The sequence below is a fragment of the Styela clava genome, chromosome 5, assembly GCF_964204865.1.
Source record: "Styela clava chromosome 5, kaStyClav1.hap1.2, whole genome shotgun sequence".
In the NCBI taxonomy this organism is placed as follows: Eukaryota; Metazoa; Chordata; class Ascidiacea; order Stolidobranchia; family Styelidae; genus Styela; species Styela clava.
The window spans coordinates 19172789-19189181 of NC_135254.1; the positions used below are offsets into that span (position 1 = coordinate 19172789).

At 37.2% G+C, this 16393-nt stretch overlaps 1 protein-coding gene across 1 annotated transcript; it reads left to right on the forward strand.

Annotated features, from left to right (window-relative positions):
- The first annotated feature begins 857 nt into the window (after positions 1-857).
- On the forward strand, positions 858-5503 carry LOC144423013 (proton-coupled folate transporter-like). Its single transcript, XM_078113169.1, has 6 exons — positions 858-970; positions 1717-1878; positions 2035-2160; positions 2985-3319; positions 4908-5089; positions 5462-5503. Exons 1-6 carry the CDS (start codon positions 858-860, stop codon positions 5501-5503), a joined length of 960 nt encoding a protein of 319 aa, XP_077969295.1.
- The last annotated feature ends 10890 nt before the right edge of the window (positions 5504-16393 follow it).

Sequence of the window (16393 nt, forward strand, 5' to 3'; positions counted from 1 at the left end):
AAAGTCTGTTTAAAGTATCTAACTCAATTAGGCAATATATTCCATGTTTTCATAAGTGATTTGAGTGGACATGAAGATAGTTATTGGGGCGTCTTCATAGAATGTAATTCGGGAAAAAATACTGTAAAAGTACCAATGATTCCAACAGAGTTTGAAATGAAATTTAATGCAAGTTTTCCATCTTTCACAGATCACCTGGCTGACAAACTCCATGCCAGAGTTAAGTGAATGAAATTATCTTTTAATAATATATATGATGACGATATGATATATAGAGCTACAAGCTAACAAAAAATCCAACAGTTAGGAGATATTTTATATTTTCACCAATTCGTTAAATAGCTATGAAGTTTAATATAACATTGACGATGCAGTCAAGTGAGCACAGAAGAGATAAAATAGGCCCAATAAGCCCTTCATGGAAGAGACCATTCTAATTACGATTGAGACCACATATCCATTCCTACTGTCTGTATATACATTTGATATAAATTTTTGTTTCATGTAGGCTGCACAATTTGATAGTAGGAGTGGGACAAATTTAGGTTACTAGTTTTATGTGTAATAACATAGCGTGTAGGGTTTCCTTCTACAGCCTTAATGGCAAAGTTACGATGTCCTCATGTTGAACTACTTGTATTTTTCGTTTGCTGTACAATATACTCTTCGCGGACAATTTTGAATGAATTCATTTATCAGGTATGTAGGTTATTTCCTATGTTTAAATGAAAATGCGTATTTCATCGTTTTCCCTAGGTTTTTTTTAAGTATCGATGAATGCACCTCTGTAAAGCAACGCAATGCCTGCAACGAGTACACAATACATAGGATCTAAGCGCAGTTTTTAATTACTTGAAATGCAGGTCGTTTCGGAAAATAACAATTTCACCTCAGATCATTTATTGAATTACTGCGCTGACAACTTTACACAGTCAGAAGTAAGAAGAATTATAGCGGAAGAAACATCAAGGCAAGTTTCTAATTCCACAATTATATTAAATTGTACTAGTCAGAGTATACTGATATAATATCTTTGATATTTTACGCATCGGCTTCCAAAAATTGACGTGAAGGTTCCGATTCTTACTGTCCAATTGGTATTTTACCAAATAAACAGCAATATTGTTTGATATTTAGGATTTTATAATAATTTCATCGCTATTTTAATTCTCATTTTAAAAATATCGAAAGCTATTTCTTAAAAACTGTAGTAATAATTTCTCCATATAAAAATGATGAACATTCTCAAAGTAGATTTGGGAGTAATTCAGAGATACCGATAATGCCAAATTATATGGGGCAGATTACGTAATCTTATCCGATTGCCTTTTTCCTAGCATCTTCTTCCAAAGATACGAATTCATTCATTCATTTATGTGAAGTTTCAAAGACATTACTCACTTATTAGCAATTGTTAATCGATTTAATCCTACCTCAGTCTTTTCTTTTTTATAAAACGTAAACGTTTGTCTCGACCAATTCGGGCTTGATTGTCCCACATTTTAAAAATTATGCAAGCTGGTACTCCCACGGCTATTCTTAACCTAGTTGATCAAATTAAAACGACAGTCAACATATATTTCATTGGTTTCAAACTAGCCATATAAGAAATCTGGATCGCGTAGCGTAATTTAGATAGCCTATAGTAAAAAATAAGTTCGTTCGGATTTTAAATTGATCAACGATAATTTTGTTTATATTAAATAATTTGTACAGATGGGGTATGTATGAAAAAGTGGCTCAGCGAATCTCCAACGTCGTGGCAGCTTTGGTAATTACTTCAGCAAGTGACCAGATCGGACGGAAAAAAGCTTTGCTTTTTCCTGTAATGGGAATGGTGATATCTTCAACACTTCAGACATGTATAATCAAGTTTAAGTGCGTTGTATTGACATCTGTATTTTAGTCTAAACTTTTGAGAAATTTGGATTAGATCAAAATGATGAAGGAAAAAACAAAATACGCAAATTCTTCAAAAATAAACTTTCAGTAAACTTACTTACATTGACATATTTACAATGAGTTTATTTGCAGATTACCCCTGTTTTACATTGTTATCAATGGATTTTTTGAAGGAGCGTTTGGTGCTTATGCCGTCCTTATAGATTTGTGTACCGTCTATATCACCGATACTGTGTCGTTAGAAAACAGAGGGAAAAGGTTTGTTATTTTATTTTCAATTATTGGGTACTCCCGTAGTATGGGAACAAAGATGGCGGACACCGGAACGTAGTATGTTTACCAGGTTAGGGTTAGACCATAATTTTATTCCAATTTTCCTTATTTTAGTTCTTTTACGTGTTTGGAGACTAGCCAAGTGACTCCCGTAGTATTTGTACCTGAAAGTATGGCCTAATATCCTAACCCGGTACGTTCCGGTTTCCGCCATCTTGGTTCACGTACTACGGGAGTACCAGTTATGGTAATCCCGATAATAATTTTAAATGTAATAAAAATATTTTAGCAATGTTCCGCTGGTTTCAATAGCATAGTAAAAAAAGTAATCAATTCTAATATACCGTCATGAATAAACCCAGCAAAGTCGACGCGGAAGAAAATTTATTAACGATTATGAATCATAATTTCAGATCATATCGTTTTATAACGAAATGTCTACGGTACGGTGATAATTGAACAACGAAACTCCAAAAAAAGCAGTACATTTTCGACCAAGACGTTGAAAATAATACTGAGAATGATCTCACTTGAAGTATTATTGCTTACCTATACAAAAATCAATTCCAAAATGCTAGGTGGAATCCTTAACTTTTGAAAGAAATTGACAGAAAACTATCCTCTCAGTTTTTTCGTATGCATTTAGACCGGACAATGATTGACAGACCCTTACGGTAAAATTTGTTCAAATCACCTTAGTTGGCTTAATTGAAACATTAATGGAGCAATAATATATTAGATAGTATGTACAACTCAGTAAGCTAAAACTCATTTTTTTATTTAAATTAACCAATTTTGGTAATGTTTAGGTATACAATATTGGAAGTATTTTCACATTTCGGCGGAGGAATTTCTCTTCTCGGTACAGGATTTTGGATCAAGTATCAAGGCTTTGTTCCCCCATCATTGTTTCTAGTTTGTTGCAGTTGTGTTGGATTAGTTTTACTCGCATTTCTTCCATCAACGAATATCGTCTCAAGATATCATGAGAATGAAGACTCAGTCAATTTATTAACAACGGATAGAAAGGAAGAGCCCGAGCTAAATTCTACAACAAAAACTAATTTGGGCATTTGGATACAAGCGAAAATATTTTGGAAAATATGTTCAAGTGATAAAAGCGTATGTCATATTTGTGTACAAGGTATGCAATTTTTTGTTTCCTAACGCCGTTTCCTATAGCGACTATAATTCACTGTTTGTTGAAATTAATATTATTGTGTTTTGTTTGAAAAAATTGGATTACGATCTATCGATAACAAATTTCATTCAATTCATAAAAAGAGATCATACTATTCTAGTTTGTAGTCTATTACTATCTCGTTCGTGCATATTTGTGGTAATTGCCTCATACTTGTTCGAATAGCGTGTAAACAGGGAAGACGGGCAAGTAGTTCATCATATTCAAAACATATTTATGTACTCCCGTGGTACGTTATATGCACCAAAATGGCGGACACCGTAACGTAGTATGTGTACCAAGTTAGGGTTGGGCCATTATTTCAGATACAGATACTACGGGAGTCAGTTGGCTAGTCCCCGAACTAGTTATAGAACTAAAATAAAGAAAATCGGTATAAAATTATGGCCTAACCCCAACCTGGTACACAATACACATGCTACGTTCCGATTTCCGCCATCTTGGTTCACATACTACGGGATTACCCATAATTGTTGCGATTTCAATTATTTTCGTGAACTTCGGAAGCATTTATAATGAGCATAGCCATATCGCCATTATACTTGCGTAACATTACGTTACTCAGGCTAAATTGTATTCAGTAATAGATTTTTATAACAAAATCAAAAATTCAATAAGATTCAAGTGGTCGACGCCTCCGTTCATTATTATGTGATCGTGTATTTTGCGGTTTTATGTGTGGACTATATAACAGTACAGCTAAGTTTATGGCGAAAATCATCTTCGCTATTTCCTAAAAATTCTATGCCATGGGGCAGTATGCGACCACATGAATTATCAATAGCTAATATTATTATTCAAATTCAAATGTGTTTTATTACTTTATGAAATCACGTGAAAGAATTGCCTGTCTGAATTGTTATCTACCACAATCGTTCTTATAACCTGTTTATAAAGTTGCCGAAGGCGTACAGAATAATTGATTGAACGACAAGATTGCGTATTGTTGCAGATGTTGAGAAGTACAAATATACGCTAAATATTCAGCAGTCTATAGTCTATACCAGGGGTCACCAAACCATTTCGACCGCGGGCCAGGTATGACTCGAACTGTGTTGAAACGGGCCGGACAAATATATTTGTAAACGCAACATAATAAATTCACAAAAGGTAAATTCACAGAAGTTCGCCGAAAGCACGCGCCACGAGTGCATCCTTTGCAGAAAACGTTGCGTACCGGTGGAGAGTATTAGCCTATTTTATCACAGCTATTTATAGCTTAATTTTTGAATAACGCAATTAAACTTCTAGGAAGGCAAATTGATGATTGACTTATTTGATTCATACCTAGATTTCCGAAACACAACTAAAAACTAACGGATAGCATTCAAAATCGCGAAAACGAGGTATCGTTCACAACCACGACTGAAAACGGGTCGTAGTTTGGTGATCTCTGGTCTATACCATGTGAGATGCTACTCGCCTATTCATAGTGAAACTTTCCTCTCATTTAATCATTATATATTTTTCAAGTTTAATGATATAGTTCAATTTACTAGATTAGAAATTGTTCATTGATTTCTTTTTATAGGAAATGCTAAATTGTGCAGACACTCCGGAACTACACACAAGGGCCGTGTATGGAGATTGTGGTTCTATATCATCGCTTATGCGTTGTATATGTTCGTCGTGAACGGGATTGACCTTTTTCAAACAATGTTTTTCATTTCTCGACCAATTTGTTTTACTCCAGAACTTGTCGGAGCCCAGAATGTGAGTGTATTTTCAGCTAGCATAGTCTTTACTATATGACTTCGTAATAAGTCGAAAACAATCGTTTCGGAAAAACAAGGGAATTGGTTCAAAAAGTTATTTGGCTAGTACCCGAACTCGTAATAGATCTAAAATAAGGAAAATTAGAATAAAATTATGTCCTAACCCAAACCTGGTACTCATACTACGTTCCGGTGTCCGCCATGTTGGTGCACATACTACGGGAGCACCCATTTTACTCGACAGCAATGAACCACCATCTTCTCTATTATCACCTATCAGATTCCAATCAGCTTTCAAAAGTTTCATAACCTGCGTGAAATCAATACCTTGATATATTAATGTTTAGAATTCTAATCTTCGTTGTTCCAGGCTATTATTTCAACATGGGTTCCTTTTCGCTTACCGACTTAACATTTTCATTCAGAGTCTCGACGCTTCGTCTATAATTTTCTCAATATTCCTTGTCATTTTTTATGAAAACGTACTTCATATGGAAAGTCAGGCAATATTACTAACTGCAATGTTTGCTCGTTTTACTACCTCGCTATTGATGTTTTGTTCGAGTGAAGCTACTCTTATCTTTATTGGTGAGTTATTTGTAAGATTTCTCTGATGTATTTAGTGCATTATATACACAAGAAAATACCACTTATTATTTCTAATTCATCAAAGTCGATCTTTATACTCCAAATACAAACAATACGAAATAGTAATTAATATCACAAATTTCTTTCTAAATTTAAACTGAATGCGGGATGTCGTGTCGTTGGCATAATTAGGAAATTTAGTATATATTTTTTATGCTGTACATTTGTTGAGTTGGTCGACTGCAATACGTAACAGTTTATCTATTTTTATACCTATTTTTTATCAAATGTCTTATCACAATTTCACATTTATGTGTTATTGCATGTTATATTCGATTATCTTTCTGGAATTATATTTGGTTTTCTGTATCTGCTTTATTTTACCTTCATTCTCTGTCCCCCACTGTTCATTCTACAGAAAACTACATTCTACAGCCAACCAACTACTAAGGAGTATAATTTCAAGTAGATATCAGAGCTACTATCAAAACCCTTCCTAATATTTTCTGTAGCACAACCATCATCGCTTCATGAAGTTATCATGAAATAGGGAATACCGTAACTGGCCACCTGGTGGGCTGCGTGGCTCTTCGATATACTGCGTGATCGCCAGAAGAACATAAAATTTGTCAAACAGCTATTCATTTTTAGAAAGAATAACTTTTATAAAGTTTTTTGAAGGCATATGTTATATTACATTCACAGAAGCTCAAAATGTCGCCCGTGCACTTCAGATCAGTGGTTAAACTATAGAAGTCCAAGCTTGAGTAGCGTTCGGGAAGTTAACTTGCGGGATATAATTTCAATTCAACCTATATGCATTTTATTAGTGATCGCATCTGACTTTCGAACTTTCTACTTATCCAGCGAACACCCTATAATATCAAGTGGGCGATGTTGCAAAAATCTTTAATTTCCCGATCTTTCAAACCTAATTTCAATATTAGAATCAGTCTTGCTTCCCCGGGCTTCCTTCCTCGAGCAAGATTTGCTGTTAGCCTTTTTTGTAATTTTGTATGCTATCATTTCTTATTTGAGTGGCTTCGAAAACATAAACTCGTCTATGACTATGTTTCATATTCAAAAATAATACGATTTATGTAAACTCTATTATTAAAAATATTTAGCTACCAGTATAGGCCCGTTCAGTAATATAACGTCACCATATTTGAGACGAGGGATATCATCACTAGTATCGTCATTCGAACAAGGTAAGCAGCATACATCATGAAAATACATATTTATCAGATAAGAATAATTTGATATAGCCTTATCTACATGCTTCAGGCTCAGTCTTTGCTTTGCTGTCTTTTGTCAATGGAATTATCGGAATATTCACCCCAATTGTTGTTTTGACTTTATATCCAGCAACTCTTGCTATCTCCTACTCATTTATATGGATTGTAATGGCATCAATACTATGTTGTCCACTGATTCTAATGACGTAAGTTAAATCTACCTTTTTACGATCTTCCCATTGGCATAAAACTGTGTCTTACATAATGTAAAAAATTGTACTAGTGAACAGTAAATCCTAATGTCGTTTTCAGTTTACGTTTCTGTAGTACAGCGTTTCCCAACCTTTCTTGGTCGCGGACTATTTTTTCACCGGCGAAAATCTTTGCGGACTCAACGTGCGTTTATTGCAACCGTACTCTGTGTGAAGAAATAATAAAACCAAACACAACAAAATTTTAAAATTGGAAATTCGCCGCAACTACGCGTTTGTTAAAGAGCCGACTTTTTTAGTGTATAAATGGACTTTTTTGTCGCACAATATTCAATCCATGACGACAAATATTTTTTTTTACTTATACCTAACTTCAGAATATAAATTGGCGGATAAACTAATTATAGAGTTGTTATACATGAGAATGAAGGCCAAGTAAAAGTGAAATGTTTGTAATATTATTATTCAATTAAGTCATCTAAGGCTAAGCAACGAAACTATAACATGCACCACAAGTGACACCCCCCCCCCCCCCCAATGCATAACAACTTCTTTAATTTGTTTATCCCCCAAATTATTGGAGAAGGTGGGAGAAATAAGGGGCATCATTATCAGAAACTCGTCTCGGCCAGCAGAAAGTTAGACACCTCCCTACACCCTGGGTCTTGAAACTCCAGTTCCAAACTCCGAGAATGAAATCCCGATAACAAATATTTGCTGTATATCTCAAATAGAACGGTAAATGCTGTTGTTGTCATAAACCTTTATTTTAATTTAATTTTATTTTAATTTAATTGTGTTCATGGTCACTCGCGGTTGCGTCGACTTATAACAAGATGAAAGCATTATTTCTTTAAAATTCCACGGCCATCTGCGAACATAATAATGTGAGAATACATTGCCCCATTATATTTAGTTTTGATACATATTTTTTTGCGATCTTGCGAATTTGTTAACGCCGTTAGAAAAATCCTACTATCTGTTATAAATTTCCAGAAAGTACAACTTGATTCGGTACTTATTAAAAATATAATTCAAGTATATTAGTAACCCAAAAAAAATATATATCATCGCCTTGCTTTAATTAATATTTATGTTATGGTGATCATTTCAATCTGCGGCTGTGTTGATGAAACAAAAGCAATACTACTCAGAAAATATCATGACAGTCAGTGGACACAAAACTACGTGGTGCCCGATTATATTTTGTTTTTCGTATTTTTGTGAATACGACAAATCTGAGCTGTCCGTAAAACATTTACGGCGCTCCAGTACTGTACCTACTAATGCGGAAGCAGTAAAGCAAAGAATCTTAAGGGAAAATGCCCTGATACACGTATACTACTGAGACGACCACGTCTATAACTCTGTTTTATTCTGTATGCCCATATTTATTCTTACCACTTGAGTCACTAGTGAGCAGCTGTGTAACTTTCTCTTTCTGCTGGTCTGTCAGACTGCCGGTAGTGTAGATATTTCCTCTGTGTATTAGGTTATTATTATAGTGTTTTAATGCCGTAAATCTATGTAATTCTTGTTGTAAAATGATATTAGTAGTACAGGTTTACTATTTCGCCAGTTTGGCATAGCTCTGTTCACTAGTTAGCTTGTATTTACCACTTCCGTAACTAGTCTACTTTCGCAGTTTATTCCCTGTGTGATTTCCGTATTTCTATGCGTATTTCCATGTCTATTACGTGTTTGTCGATAAGATAGGATTTGTGTTGTATCTTTAGTGTCATACTAGTTATTCTTATGTATATCTAGGTATGTTTTACCCGGTTTTTAGTATCCCGTTATAAGTAAATAGTTCATGACTGTGACGTCATAGACCAATTCCGTATCTTGTGTTACGTATGTATCCTACGGTATTTGTACTGTGTTTTTCATGTTTTTATTTGTTTATTGTATTTCTTATTGGAGTATTTGGTTGTATTAAGTTCTTACAGGTGTATAATTAATCTAGTTAGTTAACTTAGTTACTCCGCTGTATTTGGAACCGCAAGAAGATTATTTTGTGATCGACATCTATAGCAATTACAACGTCCAAGAAGCTGGCAGAAAGAACCTGAGTGGTGATATCAATTTTGGTACGCCACATATACGAATTTTTGGCGAGCACGCCAGGATATATTATTCGAAACAGGGACTATTAAGACTAAGCCGATTAGGTAGGCTAGTCTGTGACGGATAATATTTGGATAATATTGGACAGATAATTGCCGATATTTTTTTTACTACTGCGTTTGCCTGTATTTTTGGAAAAATGGTTAAGAGAAGAAAGATTGTACCGGCACCGAAGGAAGCAAAGGAGAATGAACTTTTGCATCTGCAAATACAGGTATTGAAAGCGAAACTTAAAGATTCAGAGGAAATGCAAGAGAATATGGACAGCCGTTTGCAGCTGATGGACAGTCGTATAGAACAGATTGGAACTCAGTTGGAATCGGTTGAACTCCAGAATTCAAAAATGGGCTCACAAATTTTCAGCAAGCTGCAAGATATTTCTGGCAAGATAGAAACAGGAAAAGTTGCTGATCCCGAGGAAACCCAGCCCATGTCACATGAACCAGATGTCAGTCTGATCACTTCAACACCAGCAGCGGTTGTTCCTAAATTACTACCTATTCTCAAGGATGATGAAATTTCAGATTTTGGATCTGAAGATGGACAGCCAGAAGGAAAGCGGAACGCATTCTCACAGACAATAGAAGTAAAATTTTCGGAGGAAGCTCACGTGAGTAATTTTGTACCTGTGGTCCCTTTTCTGAGTACTAATGGTAAAGAGGGCTCTAATACTGTCAAAAAACAACCCAGGGCTAATCCGAAAATGGTTTCAGTGGCTACGCAATCAGCTCCTCCAGTGAGTTCTAGCAGTGTCGCAAATGCCAACGTCAGCAATAGTGTTCTCAATAACACAGCCAATGCTACGATGATGGTGAGAAATGCCAAAAGGCCTATGTATTTCGATGGGTCAACTGTCATGGCGTGGCCTAGTTATTTATGTCATTTTCAATTGGTTTCTTGTTATAATCAGTGGAATGATGACACTGCAGGGTTAGAATTGGCTACTTGCATGACAGGGCAGGCTCTTAATGTGTTGAAAGATTTACCCGAAATGAAACGTACTAGCTATCGTGATATTGTGACTCATTTTAATCATTTCTTTAAACCTGCTGGAAATGAGAGTTCATACCGTACTACATTTCACTGTCGTAGGATTAAGCCAAATGAAGCGCCAAAGGATTATGGTAACAAGTTGAAAGAGCTTGTTATTCTGGCTTACCCAAATCTTGATATTGCTGGTCAGGATGATATTTTGAAATCGCAGTTTCTCGCCGGTTTAACCGATGAAAGCATGATCAAACATGTTACCATGCAACAGCCTGATAATTTTGAAAGTGCTTTGTCTCTTGCAACACTGTATTACTCTGTGGATACTAACCGCTCTGACGTTTCCAAACCGCGTATTGCGGCAGTGAAACAGAGTAATCCTGGTAATGCAGCTAACCAGCAAAACGACTTATCTTTCGAAGGCAGTATAGGCGAGCGCATTTTAGCAAAATTGGATGAGATACTAGGACATGTGGCGCCACGCTCTAACAATAATCGCAACTTTGCTGGTACACCACGCAACCCGTGTCCTCGATGTGGTAAACATGGTCATTGGGGCAGGGATTGCAAGGCATGTTTTAATTGCAAGCAGACCGGTCATCTTAAACGGGATTGTCCACATCTTCAGAATCCCGCTGATCCTGCAACAGCTGCTTCCTCTTCGACCGCAAATTTAAACGACACTCAGCGGGCTTGAGGTCCTCAGTGTCCGCTGAATTATTACTTGATGACGGACCAACGAACCAGAATATAGACCTGAATATTTGTTCCTTGCAATATGACAATAGTTGGCATGCGAATGTACTTGTAAACAATCAACCGTTCAATTTTCTTGTAGATAGTGGTGCTATGACTACTCTTATTGACATTTCCATCTTTGAGGCTATAGGTGGGAAGGAAGCACAATTGGCACCGCTCGAAGAATCTCTTGTTGCAGTGGGAGGACATAATTTATCACCACTGGGTACATTGGAGGTTGATTTATCGATTGATTTGTTTGTATCACGACGCACTGTGATTGTTGCCAACTTAGGCATGACTAGTGGTATTTTAGGCATGGATTATCTCCGAGAACATGACTGTGTTCTTTACTTATCATCTGGACACATGATGATAGAGGGTCATGAAATCAAACTGTTTACTGAAAAGTCTGTACCGTGTTGTCGTGTAACTGTTCGAGAAGATATTACTATACCGCCATATTCTAAGGTTGTTATCCCTGCACAACTTAGTCATCCATGGCCGAAAAACATCTCGTTAGATGTTGCTGCTCTTGTTAAACCGCTGAATTCTTCTTTTCTCGCTGATGGCATTCAGCTGATCCCTTCTGTTGTGGATCCAGGAAAGTCCACTGTTCCTGTTCTAGCAGTCAACCAGAACGGCAGACAACTTAAGATCAGGACTGGATCTTTGATTGGTATTGCACATCCTCAACTTGTAGCACAAATTCAAGTTGACGAATCCGATAATCGGGTTATAGCTTCTGAATTACCAGAGCATCTACATGACATGGTCAATTCCGCCGATGATCTAACCCCGAGTCAACGTGAACAGTTGGTCAATTTGATTTGTGAATTTCATGATGTATTTGTAGGGCCAGATGGTGAACTAGGCCGTACTTCAGCAGCAAAGCATAGGATCATCACAACCACACCACAGCCGATTCGGCAGGCTCCTCGTCGAATGGGGTGGGCGCGTAGGAAGATAGCCGAAGAAGCTGTTGATAATATGCTGGCTCACGGTGTCATAGAACCCAGCGATTCCCCATATTCTTCTCCCATTGTCCTAGTTCCCAAAAAGGATGGTTCTACCAGATTTTGCGTGGATTTTAGATTGCTTAATGACGTCACATACAAGGACGCATATCCCTTGCCGCGTATTGAGGATATCATTGAGTCCTTAAACGGAGCCCAATGGTTCTCAACTCTTGATCTCGCAAGCGGATATTGGCAAGTGGAGGTTGATCCTGCAGACCGTGAAAAGACAGCATTCAGCATCCCAGGCCGTGGTCATTTTCACTTTGTAGTGATGCCTTTCGGTTTGGCGAATGCTCCCGCAACATTCGAACGGATGATGGACAATATCCTTGGTGATCTCCTGTGGAACGGGTGTTTCAATTTTCTTGATGATGTTTTGGCTCATGGAAGTGATTTCTCAATGGCACTCTCAAATCTTCGGGAAGTTTTTATAAGACTTCGCCGTGCCGGTTTACGCTTGAAGCCCTCGAAATGTAAACTTTTCCGTCGAAGCACCTCTTATCTTGGTTATCTTATTTCATCTGAAGGTGTCTGTTGCGACCCTGGAAATGTTGCGGCTATCAAAGAATGGAAAACTCCCAACACTGTTAGTGATATTCGTAGTTTTCTTGGTACAGCGAACTACTACCGGAAGTTTGTTCAGGATTATTCAACAATTGCTGGACCTCTTATCGATTGACCAGGAAGAATATTCCATTTGTATGGAGTAATGAATGTCAAAAGGCTTTTGAGACGTTGAAACATTGTCTGACATCAGCTCCAATTCTTAGCTTTCCTAGAACAGTCGGCGAGTTTGTATTGGATACTGATGCCAGTGGTTTTGGAATTGGTGCGGTGTTATCTCAAGTACAGGACGAGCATGAACGTGTACTTTCTTATGCCAGTAAGACTATGTCCAAGTCTCAACGTAGATACTGTGCTACACACCGAGAACTATTAGCTGTGGTGTGGGCTGTTCGTCACTTCAGTCATTTTCTTCTCGGGAGACCGTTCAGAATTCGCACAGATCATGCTGCTCTGAAATGGTTGATCAATTTTCGTGAACCTCAAGGAATGTTAGCAAGATGGATATTAACACTTGGCGCTTATGACTTTAAGATTGAACACAGACCTGGCGTGAAACATGGCAATGCTGATGGATTGTCACGCCAAGTTCGCAAATGCAAACGAGAAGATTGTTCTGATTGTGGTACCAATGGTGATGTGGCTGTGAGCAATGTTATTGTAAGTGCAATATCAAAACAGTCCGGTCAATCATCGTCAGACGGTTCCGATTGTAATTGGCTAGATACCTACACAGATGAGCAAATTAAATCTTGGCAAAGTGAAGATCCAGATATTTCTGCTGTTTTGAGGTGGAAACAACTTTCTGCTCAGAAACCTGATATTCAAGAATACATGCCTGAATCAACAGTGACCAAACGTTTGATGTCACAATGGGATTTGATTTTTGTAGATAATGGACTTCTCTATCGTCGTTGGATTCCTGATTGTAAATCGGAGGAATCGCATATCCAATTGATTGTTCCATCAAATTTGAGGCAGGATTTGTTCCATAAGCTACATTCTTTGCGCACTGCAGGTCATCTTGGTGCTAATCGAACTTTCAAGAGTATAAGGCGCAGATTTTATTGGCCTGGTTTCAAAAGGGACATTCTCAAATGGTGCAAATTTTGCAAGTCTTGTGCTTCGACCAAGATGCTTTACGGAAGAAGACAAGGAGATCTCAAACAACTTATATCTGGAGCTCCTATGGAAAGGATCGCCATTGATTTTCTTGGACCATTGCCTGTAACTGAAAATGGAAATGAACACATTTTGGTTTTGTCGGACTATTTCTCTAAATGGGTGGAATGTTTTGCTTTACCAAATCAGCGAGCTGACACCACTGCTGATGCATTGGTTACTCAATTCTTCTCGAGATTTGGGGTACCAAGAATTCTCCACTCAGATCAAGGAAGAGACTTTGAATCAAAATTATTTTCAGAAATGTGTCAATTGTTCGGGATTCAAAAGACTCGAACAACTCCATATCATCCTCGTTCAGATGGACAAGTTGAACGTTTCAACAGGACCATACAGCAGATGTTGAAAGCTTTTGTAAATGAGAATCGAAATGATTGGGACGACCATCTCCCATATCTTTGTATGGCATATCGCTCCACCGTACATGATAGTACAGGATATTCACCGAACAAGTTAATGCTTGGACGAGAAATCGAGATGCCTGTTGATGTTATGTTTGGCAAACCAGAGTCATCAACTCATCCTTGTTACACTGAGTTTGTCGAATGGTTTTCCTGTGCAACTGAAAAAGCTTTTCTTCATGCTAGGCAACATCTAAATGCTGCTGCAACCAGACAAAAGCGAAATTTTGATCTGGGTGTTAAACCACTTATTTTCCAGAGAGATGAATTGGTGTGGTATTATTATCCACCTAAGCATCGCAAGCTGAGTATTCCTTGGATTGGACCTTATCGAATTGTGGACTGTTTACCTAATCACTTGTATAGGATTCAGAAGAATTCGGGAACACGTTCTCGTATTGTACACGTTGACAAGTTAAGACCTTACCTTCATGAAGATGAAGAAGACAATGATATTGAATAGACTGGATTTGACATTTTACCTGATGTGGAACCTATTATGGAAAATGATGAGCAGATTGCTCATGATATTTTTGATGTATTACCTTTCTCTTCAAGGCCAGACACTGTACCAGAAGAAGTTACAGTTGATGCGAACTCTGATAATGGCCAACGTACTAGGCGAAGGCCTAGATATTTGGATGATTACATTTAATTTGACTGTGATAGTGCTTTTATCATGTTTTTAACAGTTCATTGTTTTGATTTTAGATAGACATTTCATTTGAGTGTATAGTTCTTTACAGTTTCTTCACATTTTTATGGTTTTTCAATTTTGAAGATGGAAAATTTCTTTGTAATTTCCCATCTGAAAAAGGGGGGAGTAATGAGACGACCACGTCTATAACTCTGTTTTATTCTGTATGCCCATATTTATTCTTACCACTTGAGTCACTAGTGAGCAGCTGTGTAACTTTCTCTTTCTGCTGGTCTGTCAGACTGCCGGTAGTGTAGATATTTCCTCTGTGTATTAGGTTATTATTATAGTGTTTTAATGCCGTAAATCTATGTAATTCTTGTTGTAAAATGATATTAGTAGTACAGGTTTACTATTTCGCCAGTTTGGCATAGCTCTGTTCACTAGTTAGCTTGTATTTACCACTTCCGTAACTAGTCTACTTTCGCAGTTTATTCCCTGTGTGATTTCCGTATTTCTATGCGTATTTCCATGTCTATTACGTGTTTGTCGATAAGATAGGATTTGTGTTGTATCTTTAGTGTCATACTAGTTATTCTTATGTATATCTAGGTATGTTTTACCCGGTTTTTAGTATCCCGTTATAAGTAAATAGTTCATGACTGTGACGTCATAGACCAATTCCGTATCTTGTGTTACGTATGTATCCTACGGTATTTGTACTGTGTTTTTCATGTTTTTATTTGTTTATTGTATTTCTCATTGGAGTATTTGGTTGTATTAAGTTCTTACAGGTGTATAATTAATCTAGTTAGTTAACTTAGTTACTCCGCTGTATTTGGAACCGCAAGAAGATTATTTTGTGATCGACATCTATAGCAATTACAACGTCCAAGAAGCTGGCAGAAAGAACCTGAGTGGTGATATCAATTTTGGTACGCCACACTACAGTAACACCCGAAATTTTGCGATTTGCAATGTCTAAAAGAGCGTTTTTAATTTGAAACAAAAGTTATGGCGTTCTCCGTTTTATTTCTAGTATTTTGTATTGTCGCTTTACAATTTAGCAAATTTAGGTTGTCACCATTGACACACACCAGATAAAAATGATTCCCCGTTGTTCGAGCAGGCGAGAAACACCACTTAGGTATCTATCTATCCATGCGCGTGCCGACTCGTGTTTTTGTCGGAAATCCGCAAGTGAGTTGTGAAATCCAATCGTTTGATTAAGCGACTCGCAAGTGACCTGTCGCGTCACCTGTTACCAAATTTTCGAATAGTAAATTGCTATTTAGTTGAATATTCGAATATGCCCAGCCCTACTCAGTATCCAGTAATTATTGACTCGATTAATGTTATGTGAATAAACTTGTTTTCTATGTTTTATGTAAATTCTAACGTAAATATTAACTTGGCTGATGGTTAAGTTTCGCAAAAACGTTTGCGGCCCGCTGTGAATTTCCGGCTCGTTGCGGACTCATTCAAACGCTCCGCGGACTCATTTGAGACCGCGAACTCGGGTTGGGAAACACTGCTCTAGTATATATTAGATGTTCACATTCATCAAGTTCATTCGTCGAAAACCTGCATTGTTGTTTTTAGAATCGTA